General features: G+C 32.2%; 4 protein-coding genes across 6 annotated transcripts in view; 2 read left to right on the top strand and 2 right to left on the bottom strand.

Moving 5' to 3' along the window:
• Window position 1: 1 nt before the first annotated feature.
• On the top strand, window positions 2–2,357 carry LOC124419076 (collagen alpha-1(IV) chain-like; the record flags this gene model as incomplete). Its single annotated transcript, XM_046947337.1, has 3 exons — window positions 2–185; window positions 242–1,386; window positions 1,457–2,357. Coding segments are annotated over 3 exons (1,590 nt in total), but the record flags the coding sequence as incomplete, so codon positions are not given.
• A 2,322-nt stretch (window positions 2,358–4,679) lies between these two features.
• LOC111683657 (thioredoxin reductase-like selenoprotein T homolog CG3887) lies at window positions 4,680–5,781 on the bottom strand. Its single transcript, XM_023445754.2, has 3 exons — window positions 5,513–5,781; window positions 5,160–5,448; window positions 4,680–5,059 (listed from the first exon to the last, which is right to left on the bottom strand). The coding sequence occupies exons 1-3, from the start codon at window positions 5,665–5,667 to the stop codon at window positions 4,898–4,900; spliced, it is 606 nt and encodes a 201-aa protein (XP_023301522.1). The 5' UTR covers window positions 5,668–5,781; the 3' UTR covers window positions 4,680–4,897.
• A 906-nt stretch (window positions 5,782–6,687) lies between these two features.
• On the bottom strand, window positions 6,688–8,096 carry LOC111683656 (26S proteasome non-ATPase regulatory subunit 14). Its single transcript, XM_023445753.2, has 3 exons — window positions 7,936–8,096; window positions 7,106–7,871; window positions 6,688–7,043 (listed from the first exon to the last, which is right to left on the bottom strand). The coding sequence occupies exons 2-3, from the start codon at window positions 7,868–7,870 to the stop codon at window positions 6,882–6,884; spliced, it is 927 nt and encodes a 308-aa protein (XP_023301521.1). The 5' UTR covers window position 7,871; window positions 7,936–8,096; the 3' UTR covers window positions 6,688–6,881.
• Window positions 8,097–8,597: 501 nt separating this feature from the next.
• LOC111683659 (protein quick-to-court) overlaps window positions 8,598–16,690 on the top strand; it is a 42,587-nt gene continuing 34,494 nt past the window's right edge. For 2 of the 3 annotated variants that reach the window (XM_046946010.1, XM_046946004.1), the window contains exon 1: window positions 11,915–11,979. The gene's annotated coding sequence lies outside the window, so the exon portion shown is untranslated. Of the gene's footprint in view, window positions 8,725–11,914; window positions 11,980–16,690 lie in introns of those variants that run through there. The other variant, XM_046946006.1, reaches the window with a different exon arrangement.

The following is a 16,690-nucleotide window of genomic DNA, read 5'->3' on the forward strand; positions in this document are numbered from 1 at the left end:
TGCACCTGGTTTCAGTGGTCCTAAAGGTGATCGTGGTATGACTGGCCCACCTGGCGCTCCTGGTTTGAATGGTCTTCCCGGCATGAAGGGTGATATGGGTCCCAGAGGTGATGTGGGTGCTCCTGGTTTGACAATTAAGGGCGAAAAGGGTTTGCCTGGCCGTACTGGTAAAAATGGACGTGAAGGTAAGTTTTAAGAAGTTTCGACCTATATATCATACTTAACTTTTATGTTTTTTAAGGTGCTCCTGGTCCTGCTGGTCTTAAGGGTGACAAAGGTTTGCCTGGTCTTCCAGGTACTCCTGGTGCCATGGGTCCTCCTGGTGTTCCTGGTCCCCAAGGTCCTAAAGGTGATCGCGGTTTGATGGGTCAACCTGGCAGAGATGGTCATGACGGTATGCCTGGTGTACAAGGTATTAAGGGTGATATGGGTTATCCCGGTCCTAAGGGTGAAATGGGTCCTCCTGGCTTCCAAGGACAAAAGGGTGAAAAGGGTGACTTAGGTTTCACTGGTGCTCCTGGTCTACCTGGTCGTGCTGGTATGAAGGGTGACATGGGTATGAGTGGTCTCGATGGCTTGCCTGGTCCTGTAGGCGCTCCAGGTGAAAAGGGTTACCCTGGTCCTGCCGGTATTAACGGTCGCGATGGTAAACCTGGTACTAAGGGTGATAAGGGTGAACCTGGTATGGTACCTCCTCCCGGTCCTAAAGGTGAACCTGGTTATCCTGGTAGAGACGGTCAAAAGGGTGAACGTGGTGCTCCTGGTCCTCGTGGTTTAATTGGCTTGCAAGGTGAACGTGGTGAAAAGGGTGATCAAGGTTTAATTGGTCTTACTGGTCCCACTGGACGTCCCGGTATGAAGGGTGATCAAGGTCTTCCTGGTCCTATGGGTCGCGAAGGTATTCCCGGTGCCCTCGGTCCTAAGGGTGAACCTGGTGCTCCCTGCACTGCTGCCCAAGATTATCTTACCGGCATTTTATTGGTCAAACACAGTCAATCGGAAGAAATACCACGTTGCGAACCTGGCCACATTGAATTGTGGACTGGTTACTCTCTCATGTACGTCGATGGTAACGATTACGCCCACAATCAAGATTTGGGTTCTCCTGGTTCTTGTGTACGTCGCTTCTCTACTCTGCCCGTACTCTCTTGCGGTGCCAACAACATTTGTAACTATGCCTCCAGAAACGATAAATCATTCTGGTTGACCACATCTGCACCTTTGCCAATGATGCCTGTTCCAGCTCAAGATGTCAGCAACTACATTTCTCGTTGTACCGTATGCGAGGCTCCATCAAATGTCATTTCCATTCACAGTCAATCTTTAGACATTCCAAGCTGTCCAAATGGTTGGGAAGGTCTCTGGATCGGTTACAGTTTCATGATGGTGGGTTTCTCTTATCTCATGTATCAGATAATTTGTGTATTTCTATTTAACGATATAATCTATATTTCAGCACACTGCCGCAGGTAATGGAGGTGGTGGTCAAGATATGTCCTCACCTGGTTCCTGCTTACAAGATTTCCGCACCACACCCTTCATTGAGTGTAACGGCGGCAAAGGTCACTGCCACTTCTACGAGACCATGTCCAGTTTCTGGATGGTCACCATGGAAGAATACCAACAATTCCAAAAACCCGCTATGGAGACCCTTAAGGCTGGCAATCTGCTACAAAAGGTCTCAAGATGTCAAGTTTGTATTAAGAACTCATCGTAGAGATTCAATAATAACAAAAACAACTAGCAATTATAATACAAACATCTGTAGTTTTTTTTCTCCACTCCCCCACCAAACTCTCTTCCTAATTATTAATAAATTTTGTCTTCCTCTCGTGCTCCCTCTCTTTATATATATACATACATGTACATCTCGTTTAAACCTCCCAGTGTTTTTAAAAGTCCCAGTTAATGTATCTTAATTCTTGTACTGCACACCAGTTGAATGTTCAATTTAAACCGTTTCCTTAAATATACATATGTAAAACTAAATAAATATAAAGTGAAGAAGAGAAGAAATTTAATTAAATGCAAGAAACAAAATAAGAAATAATTAATGTTTTATAATAATATTTACGTATAAATAATAATAATTAATATTCTTATAAATATTAAGTAAACGAATACCAAAAAATAATTAAAATTTGCTTATTTCCAAGCATTTTTTTTTAATAAAACCAAAATATGAGAAATAAAAAGAAAATTTAATCGAACAACAACAACATTCTCTTATCTGCCATTTAAACGAATTTATGAAATTCTTTTTTTAAATATGTTTTTTGTAATAAATCTAATGTTTAGTGTTTAAACTTAAGTAACAAAAAGAAAAATATACAATAAATAATAATAAAAAATTAAAATAAAACTGATTTTTCACTAAAAAAAAAACATTTTCATCAAATTATCGAATTTACTTTAAAAATTTAAATTTATGAACATGATTATTCTAAAAACTGCAATTTTTAAATTATTTTTGAAATTCTCATGTTCAAAATTTCAAATATTAAAAATCTTTATAATTTGGATGTAATTTGAGAAGATATGTATTGAAAATTTTTGAATATAATTCCGAATTTTTGAACATCACTAAAAAACATTAATTTTTTAGTGATGTTAAAATATAATATTAAAATGAAAATTTTCAAATTGTTTTCCAAATCCTTGCATTCGTAATAACGAAAATGTTGAGAAGTTTTCTCAAACCTTGTTAACGTGGTAGTTTACTGCGCGCGATCTATCAAGTAGAGTTGAAGATCACCGGACCACTCCACTCGTCAGATATTCGTAACGACGACAATTGGATCTCGGAACGAACCGATTCTCAATCGGCCAAAGATTGTGAACTCAGCAACAGCTGTATCAACCGGAAGTTTTTTCCCCAAAGAAGAACATCCAGTTACAACCAACCATTTTTAGATCCAGCCAATATTAAAATGAAAATTTTCAAATTGTTTTCAAAATCCTTAAATTCGTAATAACGAAAAAGTTAAGAAATATGCTTAAACCTAGTTAACGCGGTAGTTCACTGCGCGCGATCTGTCAAGTAGAGTTGAAGAGTTTCTGTTTTGACTGGACCACTCCACAAATGTAGTATTTTATAGTTTTATATAAAGAGCAGCAAATTGGCTTTGGCATTACAGAGTATCAAACAGAGATATTCAAATTTGTACCGATAGCCAAGCTGTTATCAAATCCCTGATTGGTATATGTATATACTACATCCAAACAGTCCGGGAATGCGGGGTATCCTTAAACAGGATGGCGAGACATTCAAAAATCGTGCTCAAATGGGTACGGGGACAAGAAGATTTGACTGACAACTATACTGCTGATTAGCAGATAGGAGTCTCAATGCCCGATAGGAACAAATAAATGAAAAGTTCTTTCAACTCTCTCTGACAAGATGGCGTAGCACCAGGAAGATATGATCAAGTTTGAACTGTAATCGCACGTCCTATCTTCAGCAACTAAACCGTCCTCACATCAGCATCTTGTCTCTGTCATCACGGGACATAACTCATTCGGTAACCATTCAAGAAGACTTGGTATACCCCACAATGACTTCTGAAGAAGACGAGGAAGAATCTATCGAACATCTTCCCTTTCATTCTATCATTACTCTATACCTCTCTTATGGCTAAACCCTAAAACTATCCCTTTCCTTTCTTTTCCATCTCTATTATCTACATACCTGTGTAAATAATAGAGATGTTTGCATCTTTGCAGCCTGAATACCGAGCGAGAAATCTCAGGATATAACTAAGCCTTAGATCCAGATATCTCACCAAGTTTAGATCCGAAGTAACTGCTAAGAAAAGGGTTTCTTTTCACGGATAGAGCATTGAAATGGAAGAACGTTTATTCCTTTTTACTGCCTTTGCAAGTGCGACAGTGTTCATTGAAGGATAGGTCAAGCCTGCTTGCATCAACTGCTTCCATGTTCAAACCTAAGTTTTCGATCTAAACTGGGAATTTTCGAATATTACTAAATATCGTAAATACGGAAACTTAGGTTATAACTCGAATGCTTTTCGATAGACTTTTCTTTCGAATCGAAATACGTAATAACACCCTTGAAATTAACACTTCTCTGCAAAAACTCCATTGTTGTTGTTGTACTAGCAACACTTGTAAAGTTAAACTCCGAGTACTAAAAATCGAAAATACGGAAACTAATTTATTTCGCTATAACTCGAGTGCTTTTCGATAGACTTTTCTTTCGAATCGAAATAGAAGTAACCTCCCTGAAATTAATCCTTCTCCCTAAAAACTCCAATGTTTGTTGTAGTAGCCACACGTGTAAAGTCGGTGGAGCTGTGTTAACGATTCTTGGTCGTTAAACTCCTAGTCTTTTCGGTGCGAAGAATCTATCGACATGGGAACGTATAAAACTCCACTTTATCTCCATTCTCCATTCATAAACCCACTTCTTCTACTTTATTTTAATTTACTTTTATTATTATCTTTTGTTTTAGATTTCATTAACAAAAAATCCAAAACAACATTTTTTAACTTAATCCCATTATTTTAACTATTTATTTTACAAAAAGGGTAAAATGATTTATAATGTTTAATTCGTTTAAAAAGTTACAATTACAAGGAACAACGTTAATAAGGTTTAATTATAAGAAAAAGGAAAAATTTAACTAATAACGGGGAAAAAACTTAAAAGTTAAAAATCATTAAAGTTTTACATTAAAACACTTTTTATTAAAACACTTCCTTTACAACACGAGACTAGGAAGAAGGGGTCGGTCTAAAGAAATATTTGCATTTAAACCTAAGTCTAATAAAAATTGAAAAATTAAACAAAATACAATTTCTTTTGATAAATTTGCTGATGAAGTCTTAAAAATTGTTACAAATGTGCTGTTTTGTAAGAGCAGCTACAAGTTAATTATTATTTCACAAATTCGGGATTTTCTTGTATTTTATCGCCAAATTGCAGTTGATTGTCGATGATTTGGAAAAGCTCTTGGGGAGCGGGTATACGACCAGTTTGTAGTTTTGACCAAACAGGCACATCATTTAATGAAATCTCAAAGGCTCCGGAAGAGACCAACTATGAAAATAGATAAGCAAATAGTAATATAATTAAAAGATTTTCTTATCACAAAAGTAAATAAATAGATAAGTGATTTCGTTTTTTTGTATAAACCCACCTGACCCTCTAACATATTGCCTACGAAAAATATCATCATACAGGCATACAATTTATTGTCCAGCAAATGACGCCACCAGCTGGGAGTGGCTTGACCAATAGCTCCAAATATATCAAAAGATGATACTATCACAACAATGAGTAAGATTTTCACAGCAAATATTAATTTCGAAAAATACATATTCATGCCGGGTGGATCATAATTGCCACCTGTCACTGAAATTTGTGGATATTTCTCTGATAGTATGTTAACATAATCCTCAAAAGCTTTGCGATAGCCACAGGAATAGCTGAAATTTGTTGGAAATTAATTCATTGCTTTTTATTTTTTGCTTTTTGTGGGAGTTGGATTACCAATATAAGAAAGTCATGGTGGGTCCCCCAACATTTTGTCCAAACTTTGTTGTCGGAATTTCTTTTTCGGCCTCTACATTTATGCTGCCAATTAAGACAAAGGCTATGCATATACAAAATGCTAGCGATATGTTGCGTCCTCCTAATAAGCCCATTATTTAGTTATTTTACTTTTTATTAAAGAGTTTAAGAGTAAAATTTTCACCAAATGATTAAAAAAACGAAATTCAATCAATCAATTACACGACTTTTTTTCTTTTAATGAGATTTGACAATTGGTTGTCAAATTTTTTTCCTATTCATGTTAAGTAGCAGAGTTGCAAATTTTTAGTACTTAAAAGTAGGGTTTTCATGTAGGAATTGTGAAATTTGTGTGTTATTAAGAAAATTTTATATTTTTGGAATTTCTAGACTATGCTAATAAGTAATAAAGAAATCAGCATAGTTTTTTAATAAAGAAGCGTTTTAATTTTTATAATAATTAGTGTTACTTTAAAATAACTGTTAAAAAACGATTTTTGTTTAAAATTTTTGAATTTTATTTTAAACATGTCAAAATTTGTTTTATATGTTAAAGATATGATCAAAATTCCAAAATTTTTGAAAATATGTTGTGTCTATATTCCAATGAAATCATAGGCCTTTAGAATGCTCTTTTCATTAAACGTACCGATAGAAAAACAGAACGGGTTCGCTAATTCGTCATTGCTATGTGACTGACAATACAGAACAAATATATCTGGGTCCTTTAGAAAACAATGAAACTAATCACCCCTATTCTGCATTTCAATTACGTTTACGCATTCAGTTACGCAACAATCGAAAAAAGGTATATCAACAAAAAACCTAATCGTAAGAAAAAGAAGAAACAATTTCATTTCGTTTCAATGCTTTACGAATTGTGTATTCTGCGTTACGATCGTACCTTCATTTTTGTAAGTTGTTGTTTATGTGGCAGAGAGTCGAATCGAAATGCATAATAACCATAGTTGCCAAACGAAGAAAATTTCGATTCGAATTGAAATGAAGAATAGGGGCAAATATATCAAGATACAAAAACGACATTTTATCTTCAAATATGCTTGCGACAAAAGAAGTAAACAGTATAGAAGTCCAATAGGTTATTATACAAGTAAATGAATAGGAAAGTAACATTATTTTGAAACTAAAAAAAATTATAAAATAATTTCTTGGTTTTTATTTAAATTAAAGTTTAAATATGCATAATTCTTTTGTGTGTTCCACATTTCTTTCTTTGCTGTTCGTTATTACAAAAGATTAGAAAATAAGATTAGAGAAAAAAAACTACAAAATTTATAAAAAGCCTTCAAGGCCTTAATATTTTGTTTTGCAAAAATAAATGCATAAATTATTTGAAAACAATAGTATCAAGCATAGCACCCAAACATTGAACAATGTTATTTTGCATAACCTTATCAACTTTCTCCTCTAAATGACGTTTAGGATCCTGTTTGCCCACATTTTTAATGGCTAACTGTTCGGGAGTCATTTTCTCTTCATCCTCCAAGGCCTAAAAGAAAATATATTATTTGTTGTATTTTCTCCTCTTTTTTAAATAAAAAAAAATCTTACCTTATTATAATTTTTAGCCAATTCCAACATTTCTTGTACTGTATTCTCATTTATCGAGCAGTGTTCATTGTAATCCTCCAAAGTAAGACCATCCTTCCAGGATTTTTTATGTAGATTCAATAACATTTTCTGTTCCAATTCATTTTTACGATAATTAATACTTATCGAATAGTAATGACGATTTAAACCGTGTATCAAAGCCTGCACTGATGGTTTTTGTAAATGGCCCAAATTGGAGGTGGTTTGTCGTGGCTCTTGACCCAATACTAACATATTGGGATTGATTAAACGGAAGGCATCTATAACAACTTTACCCTTAACCGATTGTATGGGATCTACTACTACGGCAACGGCTCTCTCGGACAAAGCCTCGAATGATTGTTGTGTATTTATATCGACACCTGATAACCAACAACCAAAACCAGGATGAGAGTGATACCAACCCACTACCATTTCGGGACGGCCAGTCTGTTTTAACATATCCAACATTTTGGCTTGAAATACAGGATCTACTGCCTCAACCGAAACACCGGTACCCGTCTGAGGCATAGCAAAGACATCAATGACTTGCACGGTATAATCATCGACAAATTCACCCAACATAAGACCCATAACTTCCATGGGTACACCAGCACGACCATGTTTCAGCATTTTCAATAAAGCCAAAGAGGAAATGTAAACTTGCTCCGCAGTATCCACTACAGGAGCATCAGTTGGTGGTGGAGCTTGTGGCATAGCGCCGCCCAAACGTAATAAACGATCCATGCTAATAATTTGCATACAAATTTTTAATTTTCTATTATTATTATAATTTTTAACACAACACTTACCTTTTAATATGGTTTTTACTTAATACTTTTCTATAAATTTGCAATAATTTTCCCCTGCAGAAGTACTTCTTTTTCGAAACAACACAGCAGAATTCTTTTTTCTTCTTTCTTCTTTTAGTTTAGCTTGCTTTTTGACAGTTTGCAAATGTGCAAGTAATCAACAACGACGTCTGACTGTATAAACCCAGAAAAAACGAAAAAATGTCAATTTAGACGAAGGGTTGCTTAAAATGGTATTTGTAAACAAATCATATTATAGTGGCTTAAATTTTATGGTGGAGAAATATAAAATAATAATAAAAAATAATTAAAGTATAATTATAATAAATAAATTAAGTTAATAATTTACTGAACATTGAATTAAAGTTGTAAAGATTTATTTTGTAGTTAATTTTATGTAAAAAGAAGTATTATTATTCTTTAGTTTAGACTTTAAATCGCGTATGGTTGTGTTTGTTTGTGTGTTTTGTAATTTACCATGGTTGCTTAATAATGTAGTTAACATGTTACCGTTATAATTTGTAAATGTCAAACAATTATAGTTTGATAAACTATGAATTGTTGTCAACAAATGAAATCCAAAGGAAATTTGCAAAATTTAACAAGAATTTAAAGAATTCAAAGTGTATTTATGGAATTTTGAATGTTTTTGAGGTAAACAAATAAAATAAAACGTATTTTGCAGTGAAGTAAATGTGTGACTCTTTAAGAAAAAAAAAACGTCAAACGCCACTTAACTCAATTCATAGATTGCAATCTTTGGAAGATGTTTAACAGAATGATTACAAGGTAAGTCTCAATTATAAAATATATACTACTAAAAGTTGCGCCCCCGGGCATGTTTCCTTGATGCTAGATACAATCTTAGTGTATTACAATTCGGGGGTAAAGAGGTGCTATCAATACCTCTAGTCTGCCGGGACTATAAACTGGTGTTCACATTTTAATCTTTGGATTGACCTTGGACTATTTAAAAGCTGTCTAACCAGAGCACCACAATCTGATACTATTAGTGGACAACTATTATTCAGGCTGCAAATATGCACGCATGGGTTCTGTTGGTCTTTTTTTCAGACCCTTGTAAAGATAATAGAGACAGAAAAGAAAGAAATCGGATAGTTTTTAGGGTTTAGCCATAAAAGAGATGTAGTGTAAGTATAGAATAAAATACTGAAAGTAATGTAGATTAAGGATAGAAGTAGAGGAGGAGTTATACAACTAAGGAAATGTTGCGCATCCTTGCCAGCTAGTCTTAAATTAAAAAAATGATTTTTGAGTTATGTACGATGTACGAAAAGGACGTATAAAAGAAGCAGCAAAAATCCAAATAGTTTTTAAACATAAATCTAATCCGAAGAAATACACCTTGGCCTTTATCGGGCCTGTTGTACGCTCCTTAACCAGTGCCTCAGGTGGGAATCGAACCCACCACCTCCAGTCTACCAGACTAGAACACCAACCACTAACCTACCGAAGGCCAAATTATATTCACCAAGAATTTTTTGTTACAAATTTAAAATATTTAATTTATAACAGTTCTAAATATTTAGCATGAAATACTGCTAATCCAATCGATAAAATCTCCTTTTTCTCAAACTAATGTTTTGTATAAACTCCCTGCGAAATAAATAACCTAACTGACTACACCTTCTCTTAATTACAACAGAGAAAAATATTTATTTAGTATGTTCATTTACTCGTTAGTACTTGTACCTATGTATGTATATAAAAACAACAACAAAAAACTTTATTTAAACTAAAGCAAAGTTCATGCTTAAATAATTCACTTTTAAACTATTTACCACAATTTATTGCAATTTCAATTGTTCAACGTTTAAAGCAGAGTTTGCCAAATCAAAAATATTATTTTACTATTTAAAAATTTTATTATTTTCTTTCAAAAAAGCATTGGGAAATTCTGTTTCCTACTATACATCTTCTCACCTTTTGTTTTATACATTATTAGTTTCTTGTTCCTCGTTGAGGCAGACAATTTTCTTGCTGATAACTTTTTAACTTAAAAACATAGAAGTAGGAGGAGTACACGTATCACTACAAGCTTGTTTTAACTTTTAACATTTTTTGAAAAGTATATTTTATTTTGCGGTTGTATAGCGTAACGTATGTAATTTCGAAAATAAACAACAAACTATAATGCAAAAACTAAAAAAAGAAACAATACAAAAAATCGAAAATAAATTTAAAGTAGAAAAACAAAAAACCGTAAGTGAAGGGAATAAACTTATTAGATTTATTTTATTGTGATTAAAGCAAATTAAGTACATTTTAGTGTGTACTTTAAATGCGCTAAATTTGGTGCATGATCTAAGCACACCCATTACGTATTTGAAATCTGGTAAGTTCTTTCATTTATTGTTAAAAATTACTTTTGTTTGTGAAAGATTTGTTAATTAAAATGTATAACTGAAATCGATTGTAGATGGAAAGGCAGATAAATAGATAGATAGACAGATAGATAGATAGATAGATAGATAGATAGATAGATAGATAGATAGATAGATAGATAGATAGATAGATAGATAGATAGATAGATAGATAGATAGATAGATAGATAGATAGATAAATAGGTAGATAGATAGATAGATAGATAGATAGATAGATAGATAGATAGATAGATAGATAGATAGATAGATAGATAGATAGATAGATAGATAGATAGATCGATAGATTTGGATCTTCAGGCATTTATTTCTCTCTTACAGAACATATAAATAACATATTACTTTACACATCTCATTTCGTTGAAACCTTCGTTGAAACTACATATCATTTCCCTTTTGATTATCTCTTCTTTTAAAAGTAAACAAAATCTTTTTTTACTAAGGAAGTGCTGATTGATATCTGTGCTAATTTTTTCTAAGAGATTTTAAACTAGTTAACACAAATTATCTTCACCTTTTAAAATTTACCCAAAATCACCGTAGTACCTCAGTAAAACATTAACTTTTTTGATCTTTTCATTAAAATTTCTAATATATGTATCTTTAACGAGTTAAGGAAACTGCAAAAACTAATATAAATTAAACAAAATAAAATATATTCATTTTATTTTGGCTTAATCTTTTTTTATACCCGGTTTTATAGGTCATTTACATTATAAAGTTTACAAATTTAAATTACTGCTCTCTTAAACTATTGCTGTGTAAGTGTTCTGTTGCTCTCACTCTCTACGATTTAACTTTTAAATTGTTTTTGTTTTAATAATTCATCCGTAGTATTTAGCATCATCAGCTAGTATTTAGTATGTTATTAATGTCTAGTTCCCTTCGTTAGTTTGTTTTTTCATTTATATTTTGATTCAAAATTACCAAAAGTTACATTTTAATGATGTTTTTTTTTCTTGTTGATTTTTCTGTTTTTTTAATGTTTAAAACAAAGCCAGAGAAAAGAAAAATACTAGAAAATTTAGTTAAAAGTCTAAAGAGAATTCTTTTTTTTAACAATTGTTATTGTTTTTAAAATGGTACATTATAAAAATTATTAGAGTTAATTTTTTTTGTTATTGTTGCTGTTGTCTTTGTAGTTTCTACTTCTTGACTTGTTGCGTTTGTTGTAGTTGTTTTTTTTTTTGTTTTATATTATTTTATACAACATTAACAAAAATTTTATACATTTTGTTTGTTAATAATGAATGGGAATCGCTTGAATGCTAAAAACGATTGTGGCCAACTTTCAGTTGCATTTTGTTTCTTGTTGAAGTGTGTTGAATACAAATCTAAATAACAAACTTATAATTATTTCTTTTTTTAGTTTTATTTATTCTAAAGATAAATTTAACATTTGAAAATTTTTTAACAAAAAAAATAATAAAAATTATTTAATACTTTTAAATGTTTGTTTAAAAGTTTTAAAAACAAACAAAAAATTCAAAAAAAATAACTGTTAAATTTTGAAAACTCTTTAAAAAAAAGAATAATAATTTATTAATTAAATTCTAAAATATTTATTTTTTTAACCATTCTTATATGGTTTATAATTTTATTTAGGAAAAACTACAAATCTAAATAAAAAACTAAATTCAAGGTAAGTTTTACAAATTTTTACAAAATTTGAAAATAAATGTCTATTTAACCAGATTAGTCCAACATTTGATTGTGAAATAAAAATGTCTGTAATTGAAACCCATTACACTTTTTTTAAGTCGGTCTCTAAGTTAGACTGTTTGTCTGTTAGTTTCAGTAATAATATGTAAGCAGTCTGTCTGTTTGGCTTACGAAGTTTTCGTTTGTATATTGTGGTTGCGTGAGGCATACCGCAAATATTATTTACGAAATATCCATGTACAACGCCTTTACATTGCTATTTGATTGCATTTATAATACACGGTGTTGTAAATGAGAAAAATGTTGAAGTAACTGGTCTTAAAAGTGTTTACATTTCATAATCATGATTCCCTTTTTTAGAGAATGGTTTATCATGTTCCAAATCGTTGAAGGCACAAAACATTTTCGAACAAAAAGTCCATCTGTCCAATGTTGGTTGGTAGTTCAGATTGCAATAGATATACACGTGGGTCCTATTGGTCCCTTTGTGATACCTGTAAGTGTATTAAAAGCGTAGAGGAAGAGGACATGGAAAGTTATGGTAATAGACAATAGTGAAGAGGCGTTAAGGGTTATTAATAGTAGTAGAATGTATTGAAAGACGGAGATTAAGATAGATAGAGAGAGACTAAGAACATAACATAAGAGAGTAAGAGTCTCGAACTTGAAAAAGCTACTAATCAGTGCTATTTGAGTTTGTCTCGCCAAAACAACCGCAGTGCCTGATAAAGGCGTTCAGGTTATCTATTTTAGTCCTTGATAATTCTGAGGTGTCCTCCAGAAATCGATGTCCCAGATAAGATGTTCCATTGATTCCTCTTCTTTCTCATCTCATGCAGTAGTCGTTATAAGAAGTCGAATTGTGTGATTACCAAATTTATAGTAGCAACCAAATTTACAGTAGTTGCCACATCCAATGTTATAAGCCAATTAAATCATGATAGACCTAAAAGGAAGTAAATTTTCTGGCAAATATTAAAAAAACGAAAGACCTTCGTTAAAAAAGAGCTTTTCCTTGGCATTCCCAAAAGATACATTAGGGTAAATTGTAGCTCTTATGGTAAATTCGAATTTCTCCTTCAATGGGAATCAATTTAAGGACTCAGACAGGACAAAAAGCTTCATAACTAACATTTAACAAAATTATTAACGCGACAAGAACAAGATTATGACGCGATAAAGAACAATATGGACTTAGATACAACCAGGACATTTGTGACAACCATGAAACAAGGTTCTGCTGATTATGTGAGTTACGAGAATTCCGGACGTATAAGATTTATACGATGAATCAAAGTGCTGCACAAATCATCTTCGTTCGCACGGCAATATAATCTTTGCTCCGGAACCACACGAGTTAGGTTGTTGGCCAAAGGTTGTTAACCAAGCGACACTTGTATAAACCGAAATTTTTCGCCAGAAAAGTATTATCGGCTACAGACAAACTTTAGGATCTTTGCTCTGGAATGACCCAAGTCATACTCGACCAAAGGTTGTTAACCCAGCGACACTTGTATAAACCAGAAAAGTATTATCGGCTACAGTCGAACTGTTACAACAACAAATTGCCATAACTTAGGTCGCAGTGGTGAGTGATCCCTCTATAAATAAAATTGCCCTAAAGAAGGATGTTAAACTATTGCGATATAAAAAAAATATTAGACTAGATCAGATTGGTCCTCTACTCGAGAAGAACGAGTTAGAAAAAGTTATTTGACTTTCTTGCCTTAAACTATTACATTTGGTTAAAATAAGAATAAACTATTACAAAACTTTCAACTTATACGAAATTATACTTTTCTGAATCTGGGCCATACTATGAATTTAGATGATTTCTAATGTTCGATAAGATTGCAACCTTCCTTATATTAGGTAATATACTAGAGGGCTCAATAGAGGATGTAACTGCTCATTATGCAGCGTTGCACTTAAAGCTTTACACCGAACATTGAATAAAGCTCAAATTAGACCATGTCCGGAGTTACAATTGAAGGCAAAATTTTGAATTTTATTAAGCAATGATTGAAACTGAAATCTGTTTCTTTCCTAGATCGATTAAGGATTAAATTAAACAATTTACAAAATTACAATTCAATTTTTTTTGGTTTTTGATTGTATTACTCTGTTTTGAATTTTAAAAACCATCTCACAAAAAGGCCATAAGTTCGTACAAAAGAAAGGAGAAATTTCTTTAAATTATATTACAACTATATTTGGTTGATGTCATCTTAAACGAAAAAAAACCTTATTGCGAATTTAAATTTAATATGCTAAATGAGTTTTGCTCTTTATTTTAAAACAAAACTTAGGGCGTCGAGGTCTAAACTAATAATAAATTCTATGCACATTTTCTTCAAACAAAAATGTCTAGTTTTCTGGGCAGATTTATGGGTTTATTTAAAACTATTAATAAAAAAATAAATATAACTTACTATTGGTGAATACGCATAGTATTAATATTTGTAAAAAGTATGGGTCAATTATTTGCAGTTTTGGAGGTGGTGATTACAGTTGGTAATTGATTTCAAGTACTTACTTGTCGTTTCTAAGATAGCAACATCATAATTTCAATAACATATTTCAAAAGTAAAAGTATTGGGTGCAAAAAATTTAATAATTACATTCAGAATTGGAATTAAAGTTGTAACAACTAAGACTATACAGTAATCTGGTTGCGGGGTCTAGATCAACGTCCAGGCTTAAAAATTGATCTACTTCAATTGGATACGTCCAAAAAATCCATTGGACAAAGTGAAGTAGGGTTTTCTGAGCAGTTAAATATATGGTGGGTGTCATGAGGATCTTAACCACATGCAGGACATTCGTTGGAGACAACGCGGTCTATACATGACCGGTAGGCGTTAAGCTTGTTGCTCCATCCCGATCTAAGTTGTGTCAGAACTGCTCTTATTTCCCGCGGCAGATTTTCTTCTGTATCTACTATGTTTGGTTAGCGACCTCCAAGAACGACATTTATGTCATACTTGGAGGCGACCGCGGAATTTATGGCATCTCTATGATTGTCATTAAATCTTGTACATATCTTTCTATGTTCTTCTCGTATATACGAAGATCCTATCTTACACACATCGGGAAAGTATCTAACAGTGTTTTTAATTAAAGTTTACATCCCAAGAAAAACTGTTAAGTCAACATGACATTGTGTTCCTTGACTGGGAGGACCTTTGTCCCCTAGTGCAGGTGATGTGTAGATAGCCCGTTACAGTCCTTAGGGTGACTATTTCTCCACTTATGGTGACCGAGCTGCATAATTAATCACAAGGTTTCTTTCTTCATAATCTAAGTGCTGCCGGCTAGCGCATTGAGAACCTTGTTTCTACTTGGCAATTTGTGCATAATTGCAGCAGAGTGAGCTGAGGAAGTAAATAGACTATTAAATGTGACCTCCAACATTTTTTAGAGTGGAACACGGTTGGAATTGGGACGATTATCTGTGATTTTCATTGGTATCGAAATCAAACAATTCATGTCTCTTGCCTTTTTTAAAAGTCCAGAGGAAGTCATTTGGAATTGTCCAGAAAGTTTTTTACATGTTTTCTTAAAAATCTGATAGATTTGAATATATAAAGATTTGTGTCTATTTTAAGCACCAATAAGAACAGAGCGATTGTCGTTAGGAAGCTAAAGCGAATAATCTGTGTCCTTGAAGCCGTTTGAAAGAAGCCGTTCATGTTTTCTTAAAAATTCATTTTGGATTTGGAAAATATAAAGTTTATTGTCTCTTGCCTTTTTACCAAATCTGGAAGAAGTTGTTTTCTTAAAGATTTATTTTGGATTTGAAACTATAAAAGAAGATAATGATTGTTTGTTAGGAAGCCAACTCAAAGGATCCCTGTCTCACCTTCTTAACAGTTCTAAAATAAGTTGGATGTACAATTAAATACAAAGAAATACACTAAGGCCTCTCCTTAAGCAGTAACTCAGGTGGGAATATAACCCACTACCGATGCAGCAATCGAATAATTGCAAACACTATTTTAAATAAATATTTGCAACGGTAAATTTGTAAACTTAGCAGATAATAATCGATTAAAATTCGCTTATAATTTAATTTAACTGTTTTTTTATGTATTTTGATTTTATCATTGTTATTTCTTTAAGCAATTTACCCAAACAATTCCCATGATTAAATAAATAGAGATTGTACATGACTGAGTAACTGACTGGCGGTTTTTTTTTTTGTTTTTTTTTTTTTAACAATAGTCTTTTTTGTATTTAAACTGCGATTTTAACATTTTAACAACGGAAATGTAATAAAATTGGGTCAAGAATTGAAATTATAATTGAAATTTTATGAATTATTAATAATTAGATAAATAAAGGTTAAATTAAAGTTAAAAAACAAATTAAAAAAATAAACTTTGAATTTATTTCAAAGATTTTTGTCTTTTGATATTTTTTCACACATTTTTTTCAAATAAATTTTTCTTTAAACATTTAAATTTCTCAAAATAATTGATGTGTTATGGAAAAGAAAAAAAAAAAGATTTTAATTATTAGAAACTTGATTATAATGATTGCCACAACCACAACCAACAACTATCGTTAATAATGATGTGAAAATGATGTTTGCATATTTTCTACTAGAAATCTGCAGAAAATATCTTAACGACAAAATATTTGTTTCAGTAAATTACAAATTTCACTTTAAATACTTTTTTTTTCAAAAT

The sequence above is a fragment of the Lucilia cuprina genome, chromosome 2, assembly GCF_022045245.1.
Source record: "Lucilia cuprina isolate Lc7/37 chromosome 2, ASM2204524v1, whole genome shotgun sequence".
In the NCBI taxonomy this organism is placed as follows: domain Eukaryota; kingdom Metazoa; phylum Arthropoda; class Insecta; order Diptera; family Calliphoridae; genus Lucilia; species Lucilia cuprina.